The following is an 18,630-nucleotide window of genomic DNA, read 5'->3' as shown; positions in this document are numbered from 1 at the left end:
GAATCTGGATTTCCTCTGAGCTGACCATAGGTGTATCCGCTGCGAACAGTAGAATCTGGATTTCCTCTGAGCTGAGCATAGGCGCATCTGCTGCGACCAGTGGAATCAGGATTTCCTCTAAGCTGAGCATAGGCGTATCCGCTGCGACCAGTAGAATCAGGAGTTCCTCTGAGCTGAGCATAGGCGCATCCGCTGCGACAAGTAGAATAGGGATTTCCTCTGGGCTGAGCATAGGGGTATCCGCTGTGAACAGTAGAATCTGGATTTCCTCTGAGCTGAGCATAGGCGCATCTGCTGCGACCAGTGGAATCAGGATTTCCTCTGAGCTGAGCATAGGCGCATCCGCTGCGACAAGTAGAATAGGGATTTCCTCTGAGCTGAGCATAGGCATATCCGCTGCGACCAGTAGAATCAGGGTTTCCTTTGATCTGAGCATAGGCGCATACGCTGCGACCAGTAGAATCGGGATTCCCTCTGAGCTGAGCATAGGCTACATCCACTGCGACCAATAGAATTGGGATTTCCTCTGAGCTGAGCATAGGCGCATCCGCTGCAACCAGTAGAATCAGGATTTCCTCTGAGCTGAGCATAGGCGTATCGGCTGCGACCAGTATAATTGGGATTTCCTCTGAGCTGAACACGGGCATATCAGCTGCGACCAGTAGAATCAGGATTTCCTTTGAGCTGAGCATAGGCGCATACGCTGCAACCAGTAGAAGCGGGATTTCCTCTGAGCTGAGCATAGTCCACTTGCGGACTGACGACTTCAAGTACGATCTCCTTCACTTGAATGTGGAATAAGCTTGGGGCGAGGACGCAACCTTGCCTAGCGCCTTTTCCAACTCCAAAACTCTTGGTGTTCTTGCCGCCCGCTCCCCATCTAACCAAGTCAGTGTTACAGGTGTAAAGCCCAAAAATTGCCTTAATCAGGTTGGGTGGAATGTTGTGCCTTTTGAGGGAATTCTGAAGTTCGAGTCTCGGCACGCCATCCAATGCCATTTTTAAATCTACGAATGAAAGGTACAGATTTTGCTTTTTTTAGACTGACATATTGTTGGATCAACGGGTATAGCCTGAAGCCCCGTTCTATAGTGCCAGATCCCAAATATATTGATAAACTCTTCTGAGGTTTCTGGAATGCAGGCGGGGCACTAGAGTCTAACAATCCCCTCTCTGGCGCTGCCAGTCACCAGGAGAGCAGCTCGTGAAGGTCTTTGTGCCAACATGGGCAATTGCAGTTACACAGACTGAGCAGAAGCTGATGAGGTGGAGCTTTTAAAAGACTCTCTCATTGTGCCAGGCCAGACAGGTGTCACAGGGAAAGAAGGAAAACGCCTCTACACTGCAGAACACACGATGCCAGATCCTTTAATGGCATCTGTAAAAAGGGGGACATTGGACGAAGGTGTGGCTCGTAAATAGGGTCTTAAACTACAGGATGGTACAGCCCTTTAACAATTAAAATGAACCAAGATAATAATGCAGACTGCTGGAGACAAAATGCAGGGAGAACTCTGCTGGGTACTAGAGTCTCTTTAGAGCGCACCGCTGGAAGATGTGAGAGCCTGTAAACAGGGACAGACACAGCAGGCGATGGAGCTCTTATACTAGAAAAACATTGCAGGTTTTCGAGCTTATAGAGAAGGAATGCTGTGCAAGATGTTAGCCCCAGTAACATGAACAACATAAGATGTTGTGGCATGTCAACAGGAAAAAAAACAGGATATTAGAGCCTCTGAACAAGAAAAACACTGCAGGATTTTAGAGCCCATGAACAGGGACGCACACTACCGGATGCTAGAGACCATAAACATGGCGAAACACTACAGGATGTTAGAGTCCATGAACAGGGCGAAACACTACAGGATGTTAGAGTCCATGAACAGGGCGAAACACTACAGGCTGTTAGAGCCCATGAACAGGGACGCATACTACAGGACGCTAGAGCCCATGAACAGGGACGCATACTACATGATGTTAGAGCCCATGAACAGGGCGAAACACTACAGGTTATTAGAGCCCATGAACAGGGACACATACTACAGGACGCTAGAGCCCATGAACAGGGACACATACTACAGGATGCTAGAGACCATAAACAGGGCGAAACACTACAGGATGTTAGAGTCCATGAACAGGGCGAAACACTACAGGATGTTAGAGCCCATGAACAGGGACGCATACTACAGGACGCTAGAGCCCATGAACAGGGACGCATACTACAGGATGTTAGAGCCCATGAACAGGGCGAAACACTACAGGATGTTAGAGTCCATGAACAGGGCGAAACACTACAGGATGTTGGAGCCCATGAACAAGGGCGCATGCTACAGGAATTTAGAGCCCTTGAACAGGGACGCACACTACAGGATGTTAGAGCCCCTGCACAGGACCATACACTACAGGACGTTAGAGCCCATGAACAGGGACGCACACTACAGGACGTTAGTGCCCATTCACAGGGCCATACACTACAGGATGTTAGAGCCCATGAGCAGGGATGCACACTACAGGATGTTAGAGCACATGAACCGGGATGAAGACCACAGGATGTTGGAGCCCATGAACAAGGACGCATACTACAGGATTTTAGAGTCCTTGAACAGGGACGCACACTACAGGATGTTAGAGCCCATGAACAGGGACGCACACTACAGGATGTTAGAGACCATAAACAGGGCGAAACACTACAGGATGTTAGAGTCCTTGAACAGGGCGAAACACTACACAGGATGTTAGAGCCCATGAACAGGGATGCATACTACAGGACGCTAGAGCCCATGAACAGGGACGCATACTACAGGATGTTAGAGCCCATGAACAGGGCAAAACACTACCGGATGTTAGAGTCCATGAACAGGGCGAAACACTACAGGATGTTAGAGCCCATGAACAGGGACGCATACTACAGGACGCTAGAGACCATGAACAGGGACGCATACTACAGGATGCTAGAGACCATAAACAGAGCGAAACACTACAGGATGTTAGAGTCCATGAACAGGGCGAAACACTACAGGATGTTAGAGCCCATGAACAGGAATGCATACTACAGGACGCTAGAGCCCATGAACAGGGACGCATACTACAGGATGTTAGAGCCCATGAACAGGGCGAAACACTACAGGATGTTAGAGTCCATGAACAGGGCGAAACACTACAGGATGTTGGAGCCCATGAACAAGGACGCATGCTACAGGACTTTAGAGCCCTTGAACAGGGACACACACTACAGGATGTTAGAGCCCATGAGCAGGGACGCACACTACAGGACGTTAGTGCCCATGCACAGGGCCATACACTACAGGACGTTAGAGCCCATGAGCAGGGATGCACACTACAGGATGTTAGAGCACATGAACAGGGATGAAGACCACAGGATGTTGGAGCCCATGAACAAGGACGCATACTACAGGATTTTAGAGCCCTTGAACAGGGACGCACACTACAGGATGTTAGAGCCCATGAACAGGGACGCACACTACAGGATGTTAGAGACCATAAACAGGGCGAAACACTACAGGATGTTAGAGTCCTTGAACAGGGCGAAACACTACACAGGATGTTAGAGCCCATGAACAGGGATGCATATTACAGGACGCTAGAGCCGTGAACAGGGACGCATACTACAGGATGTTAGAGCCCATGAACAGGGCAAAACACTACCGGATGTTAGAGTCCATGAATAGGGCGAAACACTACAGGATGTTAGAGCCCATGAACAGGGACGCATACTACAGGACGCTAGAGCCCATGAACAGGGACGCATACTACAGGATGCTAGAGACCATAAACAGAGCGAAACACTACAGGATGTTAGAGTCCATGAACAGGGCGAAACACTACAGGATGTTAGAGCCCATGAACAGGAATGCATACTACAGGACGCTAGAGCCCATGAACAGGGACGCATACTACAGGATGTTAGAGCCCATGAACAGGGCGAAACACTGCAGGATGTTAGAGTCCATGAACAGGGCGAAACACTACAGGATGTTGGATCCCATGAACAAGGACGCATGCTACAGGACTTTAGAGCCCTTGAACAGGGACACACACTACAGGATGTTAGAGCCCATGAGCAGGGACGCACACTACAGGACGTTAGTGCCCATGCACAGGGCCATACACTACAGGACGTTAGAGCCCATGAGCAGGGACGCACACTACAGGATGTTAGAGCCCATGAACAGGGATGAAGACCACAGGATGTTGGAGCCCATGAACAAGGACGCATACTAGAGGACTTTAGATCCCTTGAACAGGGACGCACACTATAGGATGTTAGAGCCCATGAACAGGGACGCCCACTACAGGATGTTAGAGCCCATGAACAGGGCCAAACACTACAGGATGTTAGAGCCCAGGAACAGGGATAGATACTACAGGATGTTATAGCCGAACAGGCCACACACTAGAGGATGCCAGAGCCCATGAACAAGGTGCACACTACAGGATGTTGGAACCCATGAACAGGTTGCACACTACAGGATGTTGGAGCCCATGACCAGAGCACACACTGTAGGATGTTGGAGTCCATGAACAGGGAGGCATACTACAGGACGTTAGTGCCCATGCACAGGGCCATACACTACAGTACGTTAGAGCTCATGAGCAGGGACCCACACTACAGGATGTTAGAGCCCATGAACAGGGCCAAACACTACAGGACGTTAGAGGCCATGAACAGGCCAAACACTACAGGATGTTAAAGCCCATGACCAGGGTCAAACCCTACAGGATGTTAGAGTCCATGCACAGGGATGCATACTACAGGATGTTAGAGTCCATGAACAGGGGCAAACACTATAGGACATTAGAACCCATGAACAGGGATGCATACTGCAGGACGCTAGAGCCCATGAACAGGGCCAAACACAACAGGATGTTAGAGTCCATGAACCAGTCCAAACACTACAGGATGTTAGAGTCCATAAACACATACTAAGGGACGTTAGAGTCCATGAACAGGACCAAACACTATAGGACGTTAGAGCCCATGAACAGGGACGCATACTACAGGACGCTAGAGCACATGAACAGGACCAAACACTACAGGACGTTAGAGCCCATGAACAGGGCCAAACACTACAGGACTGTAGAGCCCATGAACAGGGCCAAACACTACAGGGCGTAAGAGCCCATGAACAGGGCTGAACAGTACAGGACGTTAGAGCCTATGAACTAGCCCAAACACTACAGGACGTTAGAGCCCATGAACAGGGCCGAACAGGGCCAAACACTACAGGACGTTAGAGCCCATGAACAGGGCCGAACACTACAGGATGTTAAAGCACATGAATAGGACCATACACTACAGGACGTTAGAGCCCATGAGCAGGGACGCACACTACAGGACGTTAGTGCCCATGCACAGGGCCATACACTACAGGACGTTAGAGCCCATGAGCAGGAACGCACACTACAGGATGTTAGAGCCCCTGAACCGGGATGAAGACCACAGGATGTTGGAGCCCATGAACAGGGTGAAACACTACAGGATGTTAGAGCCCATGAACAGGGACACATACTACAGGACGCTAGAGCCCATGAACAGGGACGCATACTACATGATGTTAGAGGCCATGAACAGGGCGAAACACTAGAGGATGTTAGAGTCCATAAACAGGGCGAAACACTACAGGATGTTGGAGCCCATGAACAAGGACGCATGCTACAGGATGCTAGAGCCCATGAACAGGGACGCATACTACAGGATGCTAGAAACCATAAACAGGGCGAAACACTACAGGATGTTAGAGTCCATGAATAGGGTGAAACACTACAGAATGTTAGAGCCCATGAACAGGGACGCATACTACAGGATGCTAGAGCCCATGAACAGGGACGCATACTACAGGATGTTAGAGCCCATGAACAGGGCGAAACACTACAGGATGTTAGAGTTCATAAACAGGGCGAAACACTACAGGATGTTGGAGCCCATGAACAAGGACGCATGCTACAGGACTTTAGAGCCCTTGAACAGGGACGCACACTACAGGATGTTAGAGCCCATGAACCGGGATGAAGACCACAGGATGTTGGAGCCCATGTACAAGGACGCATACTAGAGCACTTTAGATCCCTTGAACAGGGACACACACTATAGGATGTTAGAGCCCATGAACAGGGACGCACACTACAGGATGTTAGAGCCCATGAACAGGGCCAAACACTACAGGATGTTAGAGCCCAGGAACAGGGATAGATACTACAGGATGTTAGAGCCGAACAGGCCACACACTAGAGGATGCCAGAGCCCATGAACAAGGCACACACTACAGGATGTTGGAACCCATGAACAGTTCGCACACTACAGGATGTTGGAGCCCATGACCAGGGTACACACTGCAGGATGTTGGAGCCCATGGACAGGGACGCATACTAGAGCACTTTAGATCCCTTGAACAGGGACGCACACTACAGGAGGTTAGAGCCCATGAGCAGGGACGCACACTACAGGACGTTAGAGCCCATGAGCAGGGACGCACACTACAGGACGTTAGTGCCCATGCACAGGGCCATACACTACAGGACGTTAGAGCCCATTAGCAGGGACGCACACTACAGGATGTTAGAGCCCATGAACAGGGATGAAGACCACAGGATGTTGGAGCCCATGAACAAGGACGCATACTAGAGGACTTTAGATCCCTTGAACAGGGACGCACACTATAGGATGTTAGAGCCCATGAACAGGGACGCCCACTACAGGATGTTAGAGCCCATGAACAGGGCCAAACACTACAGAATGTTAGAGCCCAGGAACAGGGATAGATACTACAGGATGTTATAGCCGAACAGGCCACACACTAGAGGATGCCAGAGCCCATGAACAACGTGCACACTACAGGATGTTGGAACACATGAACAGGTCGCACACTACAGGATGTTGGAGCCCATGACCAGGGCACACACTGCAGGATGTTGGAGTCCATGAACAGGGACGCATACTACAGGACGTTAGTGCCCATGCACAGGGCCATACACTACAGGACGTTAGAGCTCATGAGCAGGGACCCACACTACAGGATGTTAGAGCCCATGAACAGGGCCAAACACTACAGGACGTTAGAGGCCATGAACAGGCCAAACACTACAGGATGTTAAAGCCCATGACCAGGGTCAAACCCTACAGGATGTTAGAGTCCATGAACAGGGATGCATACTACAGGATGTTAGAGTCCATGAACAGGGGCAAACACTATAGGACATTAGAACCCATGAACAGGGATGCATACTACAGGACGCTAGAGCCCATGAACAGGGCCAAACACTGTAGGATGTTAGAGTCCATGAACAGGGCCAAACACAACAGGATGTTAGAGTCCATAAACACATACTACGGGACGTTAGAGCACATGAACAGGGCCAAACACTATAGGATGTTAGAGCCCATGAACAGAGATGCATACTACAGGACGCTAGAGCCCATGAACAGGACCAAACACTATAGGACGTTAGAGCCCATGAACAGGCACGTATACTACAGGACGCTAGAACCCATGAACAGGGCCAAACACTACAGGACGTTAGAACCCATGAACAGGGCCAAACACTACAGGATGTTAAAGCACATGAACAGGACCATACACTACAGGACGTTAGAGCCCATGAGCAGGGACGCACACTACAGGACGTTAGTGCCCATGCACAGGGCCATACACTACAGGACGTTAGAGCCCATGAGCAGGGACGCACACTACAGGATGTTAGAGCCCCTGAACCGGGATGAAGACCACAGGATGTTGGAGACCATGAACAAGGACGCATACTACAGGACTTTAGAGCCCTTGAACAGGGACGCACACTACAGGATGTTAGAGCCCATGAACAGGGACGCACACTACAGGATGTTAGAGAACATAAACAGGGCGAAACACTACAGGATGTTAGAGTCCATGAACAAGGTGAAACACTACAGGATGTTAGAGCCCATGAACAGGGACGCATACTACAGGACGCTAGAGCCCATGAACAGGGACGCATACTACATGATGTTAGAGGCCATGAACAGGGCGAAACACTACAGGATGTTAGAGTCCATGAACAGGGCGAAACACTACAGGATGTTAGAGCCCATGAACAGGGCCGCATACTACAGGACGCTAGAGCCCATGAACAGGGACGCATACTACAGGATGCTAGAAACCATAAACAGGGCGAAACACTACAGGATGTTAGAGTCCATGAACAGGGCGAAACACTACAGGATGTTAGAGCCCATGAACAGGGACGCATACTACAGGACGCTAGAGCCCATGAACAGGGACGCATACTACAGGATGTTAGAGCCCATGAACAGGGCGAAACACTACAGGATGTTAGAGTTCATGAACAGGGCGAAACACTACAGGATGTTGGAGCCCATGAACAAGGACGCATGCTACAGGACTTTAGAGCCCTTGAACAGGGACGCACACTACAGGATGTTAGAGCCCATGATCAAGGGCGCATACTAGAGCACTTTAGATCCCTTGAACAGGGACGCACACTATAGGATGTTAGAGCCCATGAACAGGGACGCACACTACAGGATGTTATAGCCCATGAACAGGGCCAAACACTACAGGATGTTAGAGCCCAGGAACAGGGATAGATACTACAGGATGTTAGAGCCGCACAGGCCGCACACTAGAGGATGCCAGAGCCCATGAACAAGGCACACACTACAGGATGTTGGAACCCATGAACAGGTCGCACACTACAGGATGTTGGAGCCCATGACCAGGGCACACACTGCAGGATGTTGGAGCCCATGAACAGGGACGCATACTAGAGCACTTTAGATCCCTTGAACAGGGACGCACACTATAGGATGTTAGAGCCCATGAACAGGGACGCACACTACAGAATGTTAGAGCCCATTAACAGGGCCAAACACTACAGGATGTTAGAGCCCAGGAACAGGGATAGATACTACAGGATGTTAGAGCCGAACAGGCCGCACACTAGAGGATGCCAGAGCCCATGAACAAGGCACACACTACAGGATGTTGGAACCCATGAACTGGTCGCACACTACAGGATGTTGGAGCCCATGACCAGGGCACACACTGCAGGATGTTGGAGCCCATGAACAGGGACGCATTCTACAGGACTTTAGTGCCCATGCACAGGGCCATACACTACAGGACGTTAGAGCCCATGAGCAGGGACCCACACTACAGGACGCTAGAGCCCATGAACAGGGCCAACCACTACAGGATGTTAGAGTCCATAAACACATACTACGGGACGTTAGAGCCCATGAACAGGGCCAAACACTATAGGACGTTAGAGCCCATGAACAGGGACGCATACTACAGGACGTTAGAGCCCATGAACAGGACCAAACACTACAGGATGTTAGAGCCCATGAACAGGGCCAAACACTATAGGATGTTAGAGCCCATGAACAGGGACGTATAATACAGGACGCTAGAACCCATGAACAGGGCCAAACACTACAGGACTTTAGAACCCATGAACAGGACCAAACACTACAGGACGTTAGAGCCCATGAACAGGGCCAAACACTACAGGACGTTAGAGCCCATGAACAGGGCCAAACACTACAGGACGTTAGAGCCCATGAACAGGGCCGATCACTTCAGGACGTTAGAGCCCATGAACAGGGCCAAACACTACAGGACGTTAGAGCCCATGAACAGGGCCGAACAGGGCCAAACACTACAGGACGTTAGAGCCCATGAACAGGGCCGAACACTACAGGATGTTAAAGCACATGAACATGTCCAAAACGTACAGGATGTTAGAGTCCATGAACAGGGACGCATACTACAGGATGTTAGAGCCCATGAACAGGGCCAAACACTACAGGATGTTAGAGCCCAGGAACAGGGATAGATACTACAGGATGTTAGAGCCGAACAGGCCACACGCAAGAGGATGCCAGAGCCAATGAACAAGGCGCACACTACAGGATGTTAGAGCCCATGAACAGGGCCAAACACTACAGGATGTTAGAGCCCAGGAACAGGGATAGATACTACAGGATGTTAGAGCCGAACAGGCCACACGCAAGAGGATGCCAGAGCCAATGAACAAGGCACACACTACAGGATGTTGGAACTCATGAACAGGGCGCACACTGCAGGATGTTGGAGCCCATGACCAGGGCACACACTGCGATGTTGGAGCCCATGAACAGGCCACACACTAGAGGATGCCAGATCCCATGAACAAGGCACACACTAGCGGATGCCAGAGCCCATGAACAGGGCACACACTGCAGGATGCCAGAGCCCATGAACAGGGCACACACTGCAGGATGCCAGAGCCCATGAACAGGGCACACTCTGCAGGATGTCGGGGACAATGAACAGGGCAGACACTAGAGGATGCCAGAGCCCATGAACAGGGCGCACGTTAGAGGATACCGGCGTCCGTGAACAGTGTGCAAACTGCAGGAAGATAGAGCCGGACAGGTCACACACTAGATGATGGTTGAGCTCATGAACAGGGAGCAAACTGCAGCATGTTGGAGTCCATGAACAGGGAACACACCACAGGATGATAGAGCGCTTGAACAGGGACAAACACTACAGGATGTTAAAGCCCATCGGATTTTAAGGCCTGTAAACAGGGAAACCCCCGCACGATGAAGAGTCATGAGGATTTTCCAGGGTGCGAATTAGCCATGGTGAGGGAGTCACTGCAGGCAGACACTGCACTCGGGAGAATTGACAGGTGTACACGGATGATGCAGAAATCCCTTTCCTGCAGATCCATACTGCACCCGCCGAGCTGTGAATGAGGGTGCAAGAGTAGAACATGGGTTCCCAACTGCTCGGCTATATAAGCTGGAAAAAATGTAAAGGAAATTGTGATTTTTGCAGTACAATTGAAAATGTTCACCATTGCCAAACCAGTCTATCAGGATGACCGTCAGTTATTGAAAGTCCAGAGCCTGTTGCCCATCAAAGGGATAGAAAGGCAGAAAATAAGAGGGCTTTATATATTACAGGGTGCGCAGGAGACAGAGGACTGTGAGAGGACCTGGACGTGACCCTCAAGGGATGTAGGGAAGAAGAGGAAGGGCGTCACATATAACCTAAGGGCAGGTAAGGCCCAAGCACTGCACTCTAATTGGAGCATTCCTAATAAGACCCACTGCTCCCAAGGGGAGATCTTCTTCTCCTGGTGGGGGACCATGCACCGGGATAACCCCAGCTGTGGTTGCTCCCTTCCCTGGAAAGTTCTCAGATCCCTGGCCGAGGAAGAAGATGGCTCTTTAGGGTGGATAAGCCACCCTGCAGCCCCTAGCACCTCAAGGAATGGAGGGGTCTAGCACCCTCTCACCCCCTGCATGGTGTCCCCTGGCTTAATTGGGAAGGTTTGGGAATTTAGTCCCCAAGCCTGTAGGGTGAAGGAATCCATTTTGGGATAGAGCTGTCTCTGTTAACCCTTTTCACTGCCATCGGAAGCTCATATACAAGCCCTCATTGTTAGAGGACAGCGTTAAAGTCCTGGGACCACATTATCAAAGATTTGCACTTGTGCAAAAAAGTGGAGCAAATTCATTTAGCACCAATTTTGCAGCTTTGTTAATAGGGAACGGTGCACAAAGGTTTAGCCTCAATGGGTATCATCTGAAGTGGGTGAAATTGGAGCAGGCTGTTTTATTTAGCACGGACCTGATTCACAGCAGCATTTTATAATGCTGCAATGCCAGAGGAAAACTCGCTGTGATTCAGGCCCTATGGTTGCTATGTAACATGAAAAGAAATGTAGAAACATTGTGCTGTTTGTCATGCAGCTAACATGGTACATGAAAGCATCCTGATTCATTTTTTCCCCGAGTGCAAATGTTTTTAGATAATATGGGTTGTGACCAAAATCTGCTTGCTCCATTTGCTCACTTTTTAGCACCGGGGCAAATGTTAGAAAATCTGGACCCTGGAAGTGAAAAGCTAAATCTCAGCAGAGAGGGCAGAAAGATGCTCCCAGAAGCCAATTCCGTGAGTGCTTATTATCCAAGTCACGTGAATGGCAGCTCCCCTACCCGCCACTGCAACCCATGCTCGGCTGACGGCATGCACAGAGAGCCTTTACATGCACTGAGCTTCTAAGCGCTATAATCTTCCCATGATTGCTGCAGTCGATCTCTTAGAGCGGGGTTCTTCTGCATAGGGTTGCAAAAGTGTGTATGTGTGATCAGTGCACACATACACACTTCTGCCCCCGATATAGAGAAGACACCCTCTCTCCCACTAGTGCCAGCCCCAAGGTATTCACTCATGCCTATTATCTGTGCCACCCCTTGCCTTTCAGGGTCCAGATTATCTAACAATTGCACCAATGCTAAAATTTGAGAAAATGCTTAGAAAATACAAAATGTAGAAAGCAGGTTTTGTCATAATCCATATTATCCAAACACATTTGCACCAGGGCCCCCATTAATCAGACTGTTACATTGGACCATGTTTCCTGCATAACAAAAAGCACATAACAAAAGAAAAAGGTGTTTATTATGTTTCTGTTCAGGTTACAATGCAAACATTGTAAATACACAGCCTGCTTCAATTTGACCAGGTGAAAAGATGTTTAGATAATACCGATTGGAGCGGAACCTGTTTTCTCCATTCCATATTATCTAAGCAGCAACATTGGTGCTAATTTCCTTCGCTCCATTGTTTTGCAGAAGTGCAAAGCTTTGATACTCTGCCACCTGGTGCTATGGGAATTTGCAGGTTCCTAGAGCCCCTCTGAAGATGTATTATCCGCAGATAGGGAGCTCCCAAATAGCCACAAGCGTGAAGGGAGCCTAGACCACCAGGAGCACCTGCTCCTAACTGTTATCATTCGATAATGATATGATATGATAGGTTATTTATAACGCTCTTAATACCCAGAGGTTTCTAAGCGCGGACCCGGGGATCGAAGCTGTATTGCTCTGCGTCGTCTTGATTCCAAGGCGAGCACGTTGCCTCTGAGCTATCCTCCCATGCTTTGGGGGGATCCGATAGCTCTCAGCACTCTCCGGAGATCATCGCCAGCATGATTGTGATAAAAGGTGAAAGAGTGAACAATTAAAGCGAGGGGGCGAGGGGTGCTCTTACCTGCCCAGCTGACAGGTTGCGAGTTCCTGACCACGATCCCCTGGGGGGACTGCGATTCCCACCCGTCCTCATACCACTTCTCCTCCACGTCTGCCAAGCTGTAAATAAAAGAATAGAAAGGTTCACAGGCCTGTAGTCCTTCTACCAAGGGGTTGCCCCAGTATGGAGCCTGGTGGGAGATGTAATGAGATGTGCCCCCATCCCTGGACTGTTCTATGGGGCCTGTGAGTCTTGTTTCTCTGCCCAGTCTACCAGCACCCATGTCCATGAGATTTGATCACAGAGCAGTCTGGGGGGGTGGGGCGCATACGTACTTGTGCCGAGAGGTCCTGTTCTTGTAGAAGTACAGAAGGATGGCGAGGATGAGGATGATGAGGAGCAACACAGCCAGTCCGATGGGGACGCCGATGTAGACCCCGAGCCTGCTCACTGTTAGCTGACATCGGTCTCCGTTGAACCAGTAGAGGCTCGAGTACTCGCAGCTGTGGAGAAAACACAGGGACACTATCAAGGAAGGCTCGGGAACCAGCGCCCCAGGTACCCTTCTCTCTGCCCTCCTCTTTGCATAGAAAGCCACTATCTGGGGTGGATGGTTCCCCATCCCGTAGCTCAGATTTGTCTGCTTTGGTGTCCCTGTTTATTTTATGTAGCGCCCTGATTCCTATGGGCTGTTGGCGCTCAACAAATAAATAAATAAGGGGTGCCTAGTTTCAGATGTTCGGGCTTGCGAGGCGGTTTGGGAGCAGGGGTGGGTGTGCACGCCTAAAGCCGCATCCTTTCACTCAGGCGGGGTCATGGCAAGCCACGTCACAGAAAATAAAATGATAGCAATTGACATTGCCGTCATCTGCCTGTGGTCTATGCACTGGGTAAGCCTTACTTCTTAAGTTAGCCTCGTCTTGCCTCGTCCAAAAGGACACTACCTATGTTCCAAAGCACCAAGAGGCAATTAAGTTATGCAGTGTCTGCTTTACAAGTGGTCCCACTCAGTCACTCTTCTCTTTGCTTTACCTACCCAATGCAATGAGATCAGAAGGATGAAGGACTGAGTCGTCCCTGACAAGATTTGAACTTGCCAAGTCAAGGTTGACCTCATCTCTCAGGTAAGTACAACAAACTTGCTTACCGCCACCCAGGAAATGCCCCCTGGCACCACGGTCACGCCAGACTCGGGTATTTCCAAACCATCCTCACCAACACAAGTGCAAATCTGTATCGCTTTATCGCTCGTTTCCCACCAACTTAAGCCCTGCAGTAGATCCAGCTGAGTGCCTGGAGAACATGCACATTTGCAGCGGACTGTTTTGTGTACACCCCAGCAACCTAGCCTAATCAAACCTAACATCACATAACACAACATAACAACTCAAAGCTTGTGTGTGGCGTTGGTTGTAGGTTGTTTTGGTTGTTTTCTTTTGTATATTGAGGACATAGTGAGTCAGTCTCTTAGAGGGTAGTGTACTCTGTAAATGTAAAATAAATATAATAGTGTGAGCCAAGCTGGGGGGGGGGATTTTACAAAGAACTCATGAGCAATGATTAGGGGGCGTACACCCAGCTGATGATGGGAGGTCCACATGGTATGTTTCTGGGGCAAATCATGGCAAATACATGGACGGTAAAGTGTTCGTTGAGCTCTCGTTGAGGGATTTTGTCATATCTCAAGTAGAAGATCCTTCTCTTTAGGAATTCTGTAGCCCAGGGGACTTTGATTTCAATCCGCCTTTAAAATGTGTGGGAATATTATTTAAAGTGCAAGAGGGCTAAGGAGTTTTCCTTTTGGCAAGTGTCATGTACTGATAGATGGTTGGCAAAGAGCCCCCACCACAGACACTTAACTACTGCTCCCAACTGAAGATTATGATTGCAAAACCCGAATCAATGCAGCTCAATAGTGTCATCTCTTTCACTATACTGAAACCACACCTGTTTGAATACACGTGTCTACTCATGTGTCAGCAATTAATGAGGCACAGATTAGGGTGACCAGATTTAAAAAAGAAAAAGGAAACGGGACAGGCCATAGACATTGAGGTAGGACTACAGTAAAAACAAACAGGTCTCCAATAAAACAGTAAGTCCTATGTCTATGTCGCCGGGCTTTTGCGGGGGACAGAGGGTGTTCCAGGAGTGCGACCAGGGAGGGGAAGGGGAAGGAAATGGGGGCCTGAAAAGCCTTCATGCTAAGTTAGAGTCACGCCGGGCCCGATTTAATGGATTTCTGAATCGGTTCCGGCAAAAAGCGGGATCGCAGCCACCCGCCCATCCAATCCAGGTACGGGTTCATTTAATTAAAAAAACTCTCTGGATCCCGGGACGGAGGGCGTTTTTCCTGGATTGTCCCGGGAAAACCGGGAAAACCGGGACTTCTGGTCACCCTAGCACAGATGCTTTCGGTTTCTCTTAGAGAGAACGTTCCATGATGCATGCATCTGACAGAGGTGCATGGAACTGTCTCTGAATTTCACCTAAACCAGCCAATCCTACTGGCTGAAATATGCAGTGCTGGTCATTGGGCCGGCTCTCACCGGATTCGAGATCCGGCACCAGATGTGTATCCGGATCTCGGGATCTGCCAGAGTCAAGAGGAGATGATACAATGTTCCTGGCATACACAAACACACATATGCGCACACACACATATATGCGTGCACAAACACACACACAGGCTTACTAGCATGTGGGTCCGTTGGTTGGCAGCGCGCACTGGCCGCTGTTGCAGTCGATGTAGTAGGGGTTACTCCTGCTGCAGTTGGAGAAACAGCCCAAGCTGTTGGACACGTTCACACCGAAGTAATAGGGCCTGAACAGGACAGTGATATTGGGGGATGTTGCACAGGAATCTGGAAGGAAAGAGAAACAGCCATATTTGCCAAAACTTTCTGGGTGACGCCCATTAGCAGAGAGCTGTACTCATTCACAGCCAGTGCCTACTGCTCCCCGCAAGACCATCACCGTATACACAAAGAGCATATATAATTTTCTGCATAACCCTCTACAGCATTCACAGTCAGTGCCTACTGCACTCCGCAAGACCACACCACCATATACACAATGAGCTTATACATCCTTCTGCATAACCCCCTACAGCATTCCCAGTCAGTGCCTACAGCGCTGTGCAAAAACAGTCCATCATACACAAAGAGCATGTGCAACCTTCTGCATAACCCCCTACAGTGCCTACTGCTCTCCTCAAGACCACACGACCGTATACACAGTGAGCATATACAACCTCTGCATACCCAATTTACTAAACCCAGTTTAAAATATGCTGTGTCTTCTAGTGGTGATTAACAGTGCCCTACAGTGACCTACATACACTAGCACCTACTAGACCCGGTGTATAACATGCTAGTTCTGTATGTGTCTTCCAGTGGGGATTAACAGTGACCTACCGTGACCTACATGCACTAGGACTTCCTAGACCAGATGTATGACATGCTGGTTTAAATGCGTCTTCCAGTGGAGATTAACAGTAGCCTACAGTGACCCCCATACACCAGCACTTACTTAATGCAGTGCATAACATTCTAGTTGTATATGTGTCTGCCAGTGGGGAGCAACCGTGGCCTACAGTGATGTACACACACTAGAACTTACTAGACCCCCTGTAAGACATGCTAGTTGTATATGTGTCTTCCAGTGGGGAGTAACAGCAGCCTACAGTGGCCTACATGCACTGGGACCTACTAGACCCACTGTAAAACATGCTGGTTTTAAATGTGTTTTCCAGTGCGGATTAACAGTGGCCTACAGTGACCCACATACACTAGCACGTACTAGACCCGGTGTATTACATGCTAGTTTTATATGTGTCTTCCAGTGGGGTTTAAAAGTGCCCTACAGTGACCTGAACACACTAATATTTACTACACCCAGTGAAAGACATGGTGGTTTTAAATGTGATTTCCAGTGGGTATTAACAGTGGCCTACAGTGACCTACATGCACTAGGATTTACCAGACCCAGTGTAACACATGCTGGTTTTACATGTATCTTCCAGTGGGGCTTAACAGTGACCTACAGTGACCTACATACACTAGGACTTACCAGACCCAGCGTAAGACATGCTGGCATGGAAGATGCTTTGCCCACCTCCCCCCATTGGCGTGGTATTCAGCCCCATCCTGTGAACAGTTTTCCAGGACGTCCCTGAGGGTCTAATGACCCCTGAGCCCAAAGCTTAATCCATTAGAGAACACTGTAATACGTATCTCTTGGTAACAGTATACTGCACACTCCATTTTTTGAATGGTACTGGAATTTGGGATGCTTAAAAAATTCATTTTAAGGAAAATTCCTTCTTAGTTGATCCTAAACTAGAGTTTTGGGGAGTTAAAACTGTCTGGCTGAGTGTCTGCTGACACTCAGCCAGTCTAGAATCGTAACTAGAAGGGATAGCAGTGTGTAGGGAGTAATAAACAACGTTTGGTGAACCCTCCTGACACAAGTAATATCTAGGAAATATCCCCAATGTTGAAAGCTGGCAGGGCCATCGAGAGGTATGGCGAGTTTAGGAAGGTAGAGGTTTGTGCGTCAGAGAAAGCTGTAGCAGGATAGAGTCCAAAATGCACAGCTGGGGTCCCCTCCTTGTGAGCATGGCTGGCCAGAGGGTCCCTAATCAGCTACAGTTTGCAGATAGCCACTGCTGGAGTAAGGATGGCCAGGGGTCCTCTGAGACAGAGAGAGATCTTTCCAACAACAAGAAGACCTAGGCCCTATTATATTAGGCGTGCCACGAATAATGCGGTCTACACTCATTGGAAATGAGGTCCCACTGCGCTTATAGGTAGACACGCTACCTCTAGTATGATCATAGGGGGTCTTTAAGGAGGCCGGCTGGGGAATCACTCACTGCAACGTTCTTGGATCTGGACTGAGCGCGCCTTGTCAGCAGACTCCTTGGAACTGAGGGACTGCTTTAATGCATGGTAAGGAGCATTCCCTAAGTCATGTTGACTACGAAAAAGCACGGTCTCTCTTCTGTGGCGCCGGATTGGTTATCAGGGTTTTTGCGCCGCTGAGTGCAGGACCGACACATGATCTTGAAACAGTATACAATATTATGAGGGCTCTCTGCTTAGCAGTGAAAGGGCAAAGAGCACGCTCTCAGGCAGCACTCCATATGGCAGTGATATCCATCGGTCCCCATCTTACCTTCGACGCTCAGCTGCACTCTGGACACTTGGGAGGCAGTCTGGTTAAAGCACAGATATCCTGAAAAAACGAAACATAAAAATGAATCTCAGACAGGTCTAACAAATGACTGCTTCAAAGCTGTATACACTTGTCGGTGCTTAGGGTTGGTGCTTGTTAGGTAGTGTGTCTCATGGTTCTTGTAGTGTGTCTCAGTGTGGATGCTGTCTCTTGTTGATTGGCCTGGCTCAGGATGGATTGGACATTCTCATTGGGTAATCTCTCATGGTAGAAAGTGAACCCTGCTGTGTGGTCTGTTTCAGGGTGTCACTATCTCCTGTTTGGTAGTCTACCTCAGGGTGTATTGCGTACCTTTTCTGAGTGGAAAGTCGTAGGGAAGATTTTAAACTGGTATTGAGTTGCCTGT

At 49.3% G+C, this 18,630-nt stretch overlaps 1 protein-coding gene across 1 annotated transcript in view; it reads right to left on the bottom strand.

The window, feature by feature from the left end:
• LOC138568751 (pneumococcal serine-rich repeat protein-like) overlaps positions 1-18,630 on the bottom strand; it is a 139,897-nt gene that overhangs the window by 20,720 nt on the left and 100,547 nt on the right. Inside the window, exons 7-10 of the mRNA XM_069646538.1 lie at positions 18,225-18,284; positions 15,742-15,910; positions 13,382-13,549; positions 13,068-13,165 (exon numbers count right to left, since the gene is read on the bottom strand). Coding sequence (XP_069502639.1) covers positions 13,068-13,165; positions 13,382-13,549; positions 15,742-15,910; positions 18,225-18,284 — 495 coding nt within the window. The remainder of the gene's footprint in view (positions 1-13,067; positions 13,166-13,381; positions 13,550-15,741; positions 15,911-18,224; positions 18,285-18,630) is intronic.

The sequence above is a fragment of the Ambystoma mexicanum genome, chromosome 1p (genome assembly GCF_040938575.1).
Source record: "Ambystoma mexicanum isolate Mex_15411 chromosome 1p, UKY_AmexF1_1, whole genome shotgun sequence".
NCBI classification, from domain to species: Eukaryota; Metazoa; Chordata; class Amphibia; order Caudata; family Ambystomatidae; genus Ambystoma; species Ambystoma mexicanum.
The sequence above is the reverse complement of the archived record's forward strand: the minus strand, read 5'-3'. Positions and strand labels throughout refer to the sequence as shown.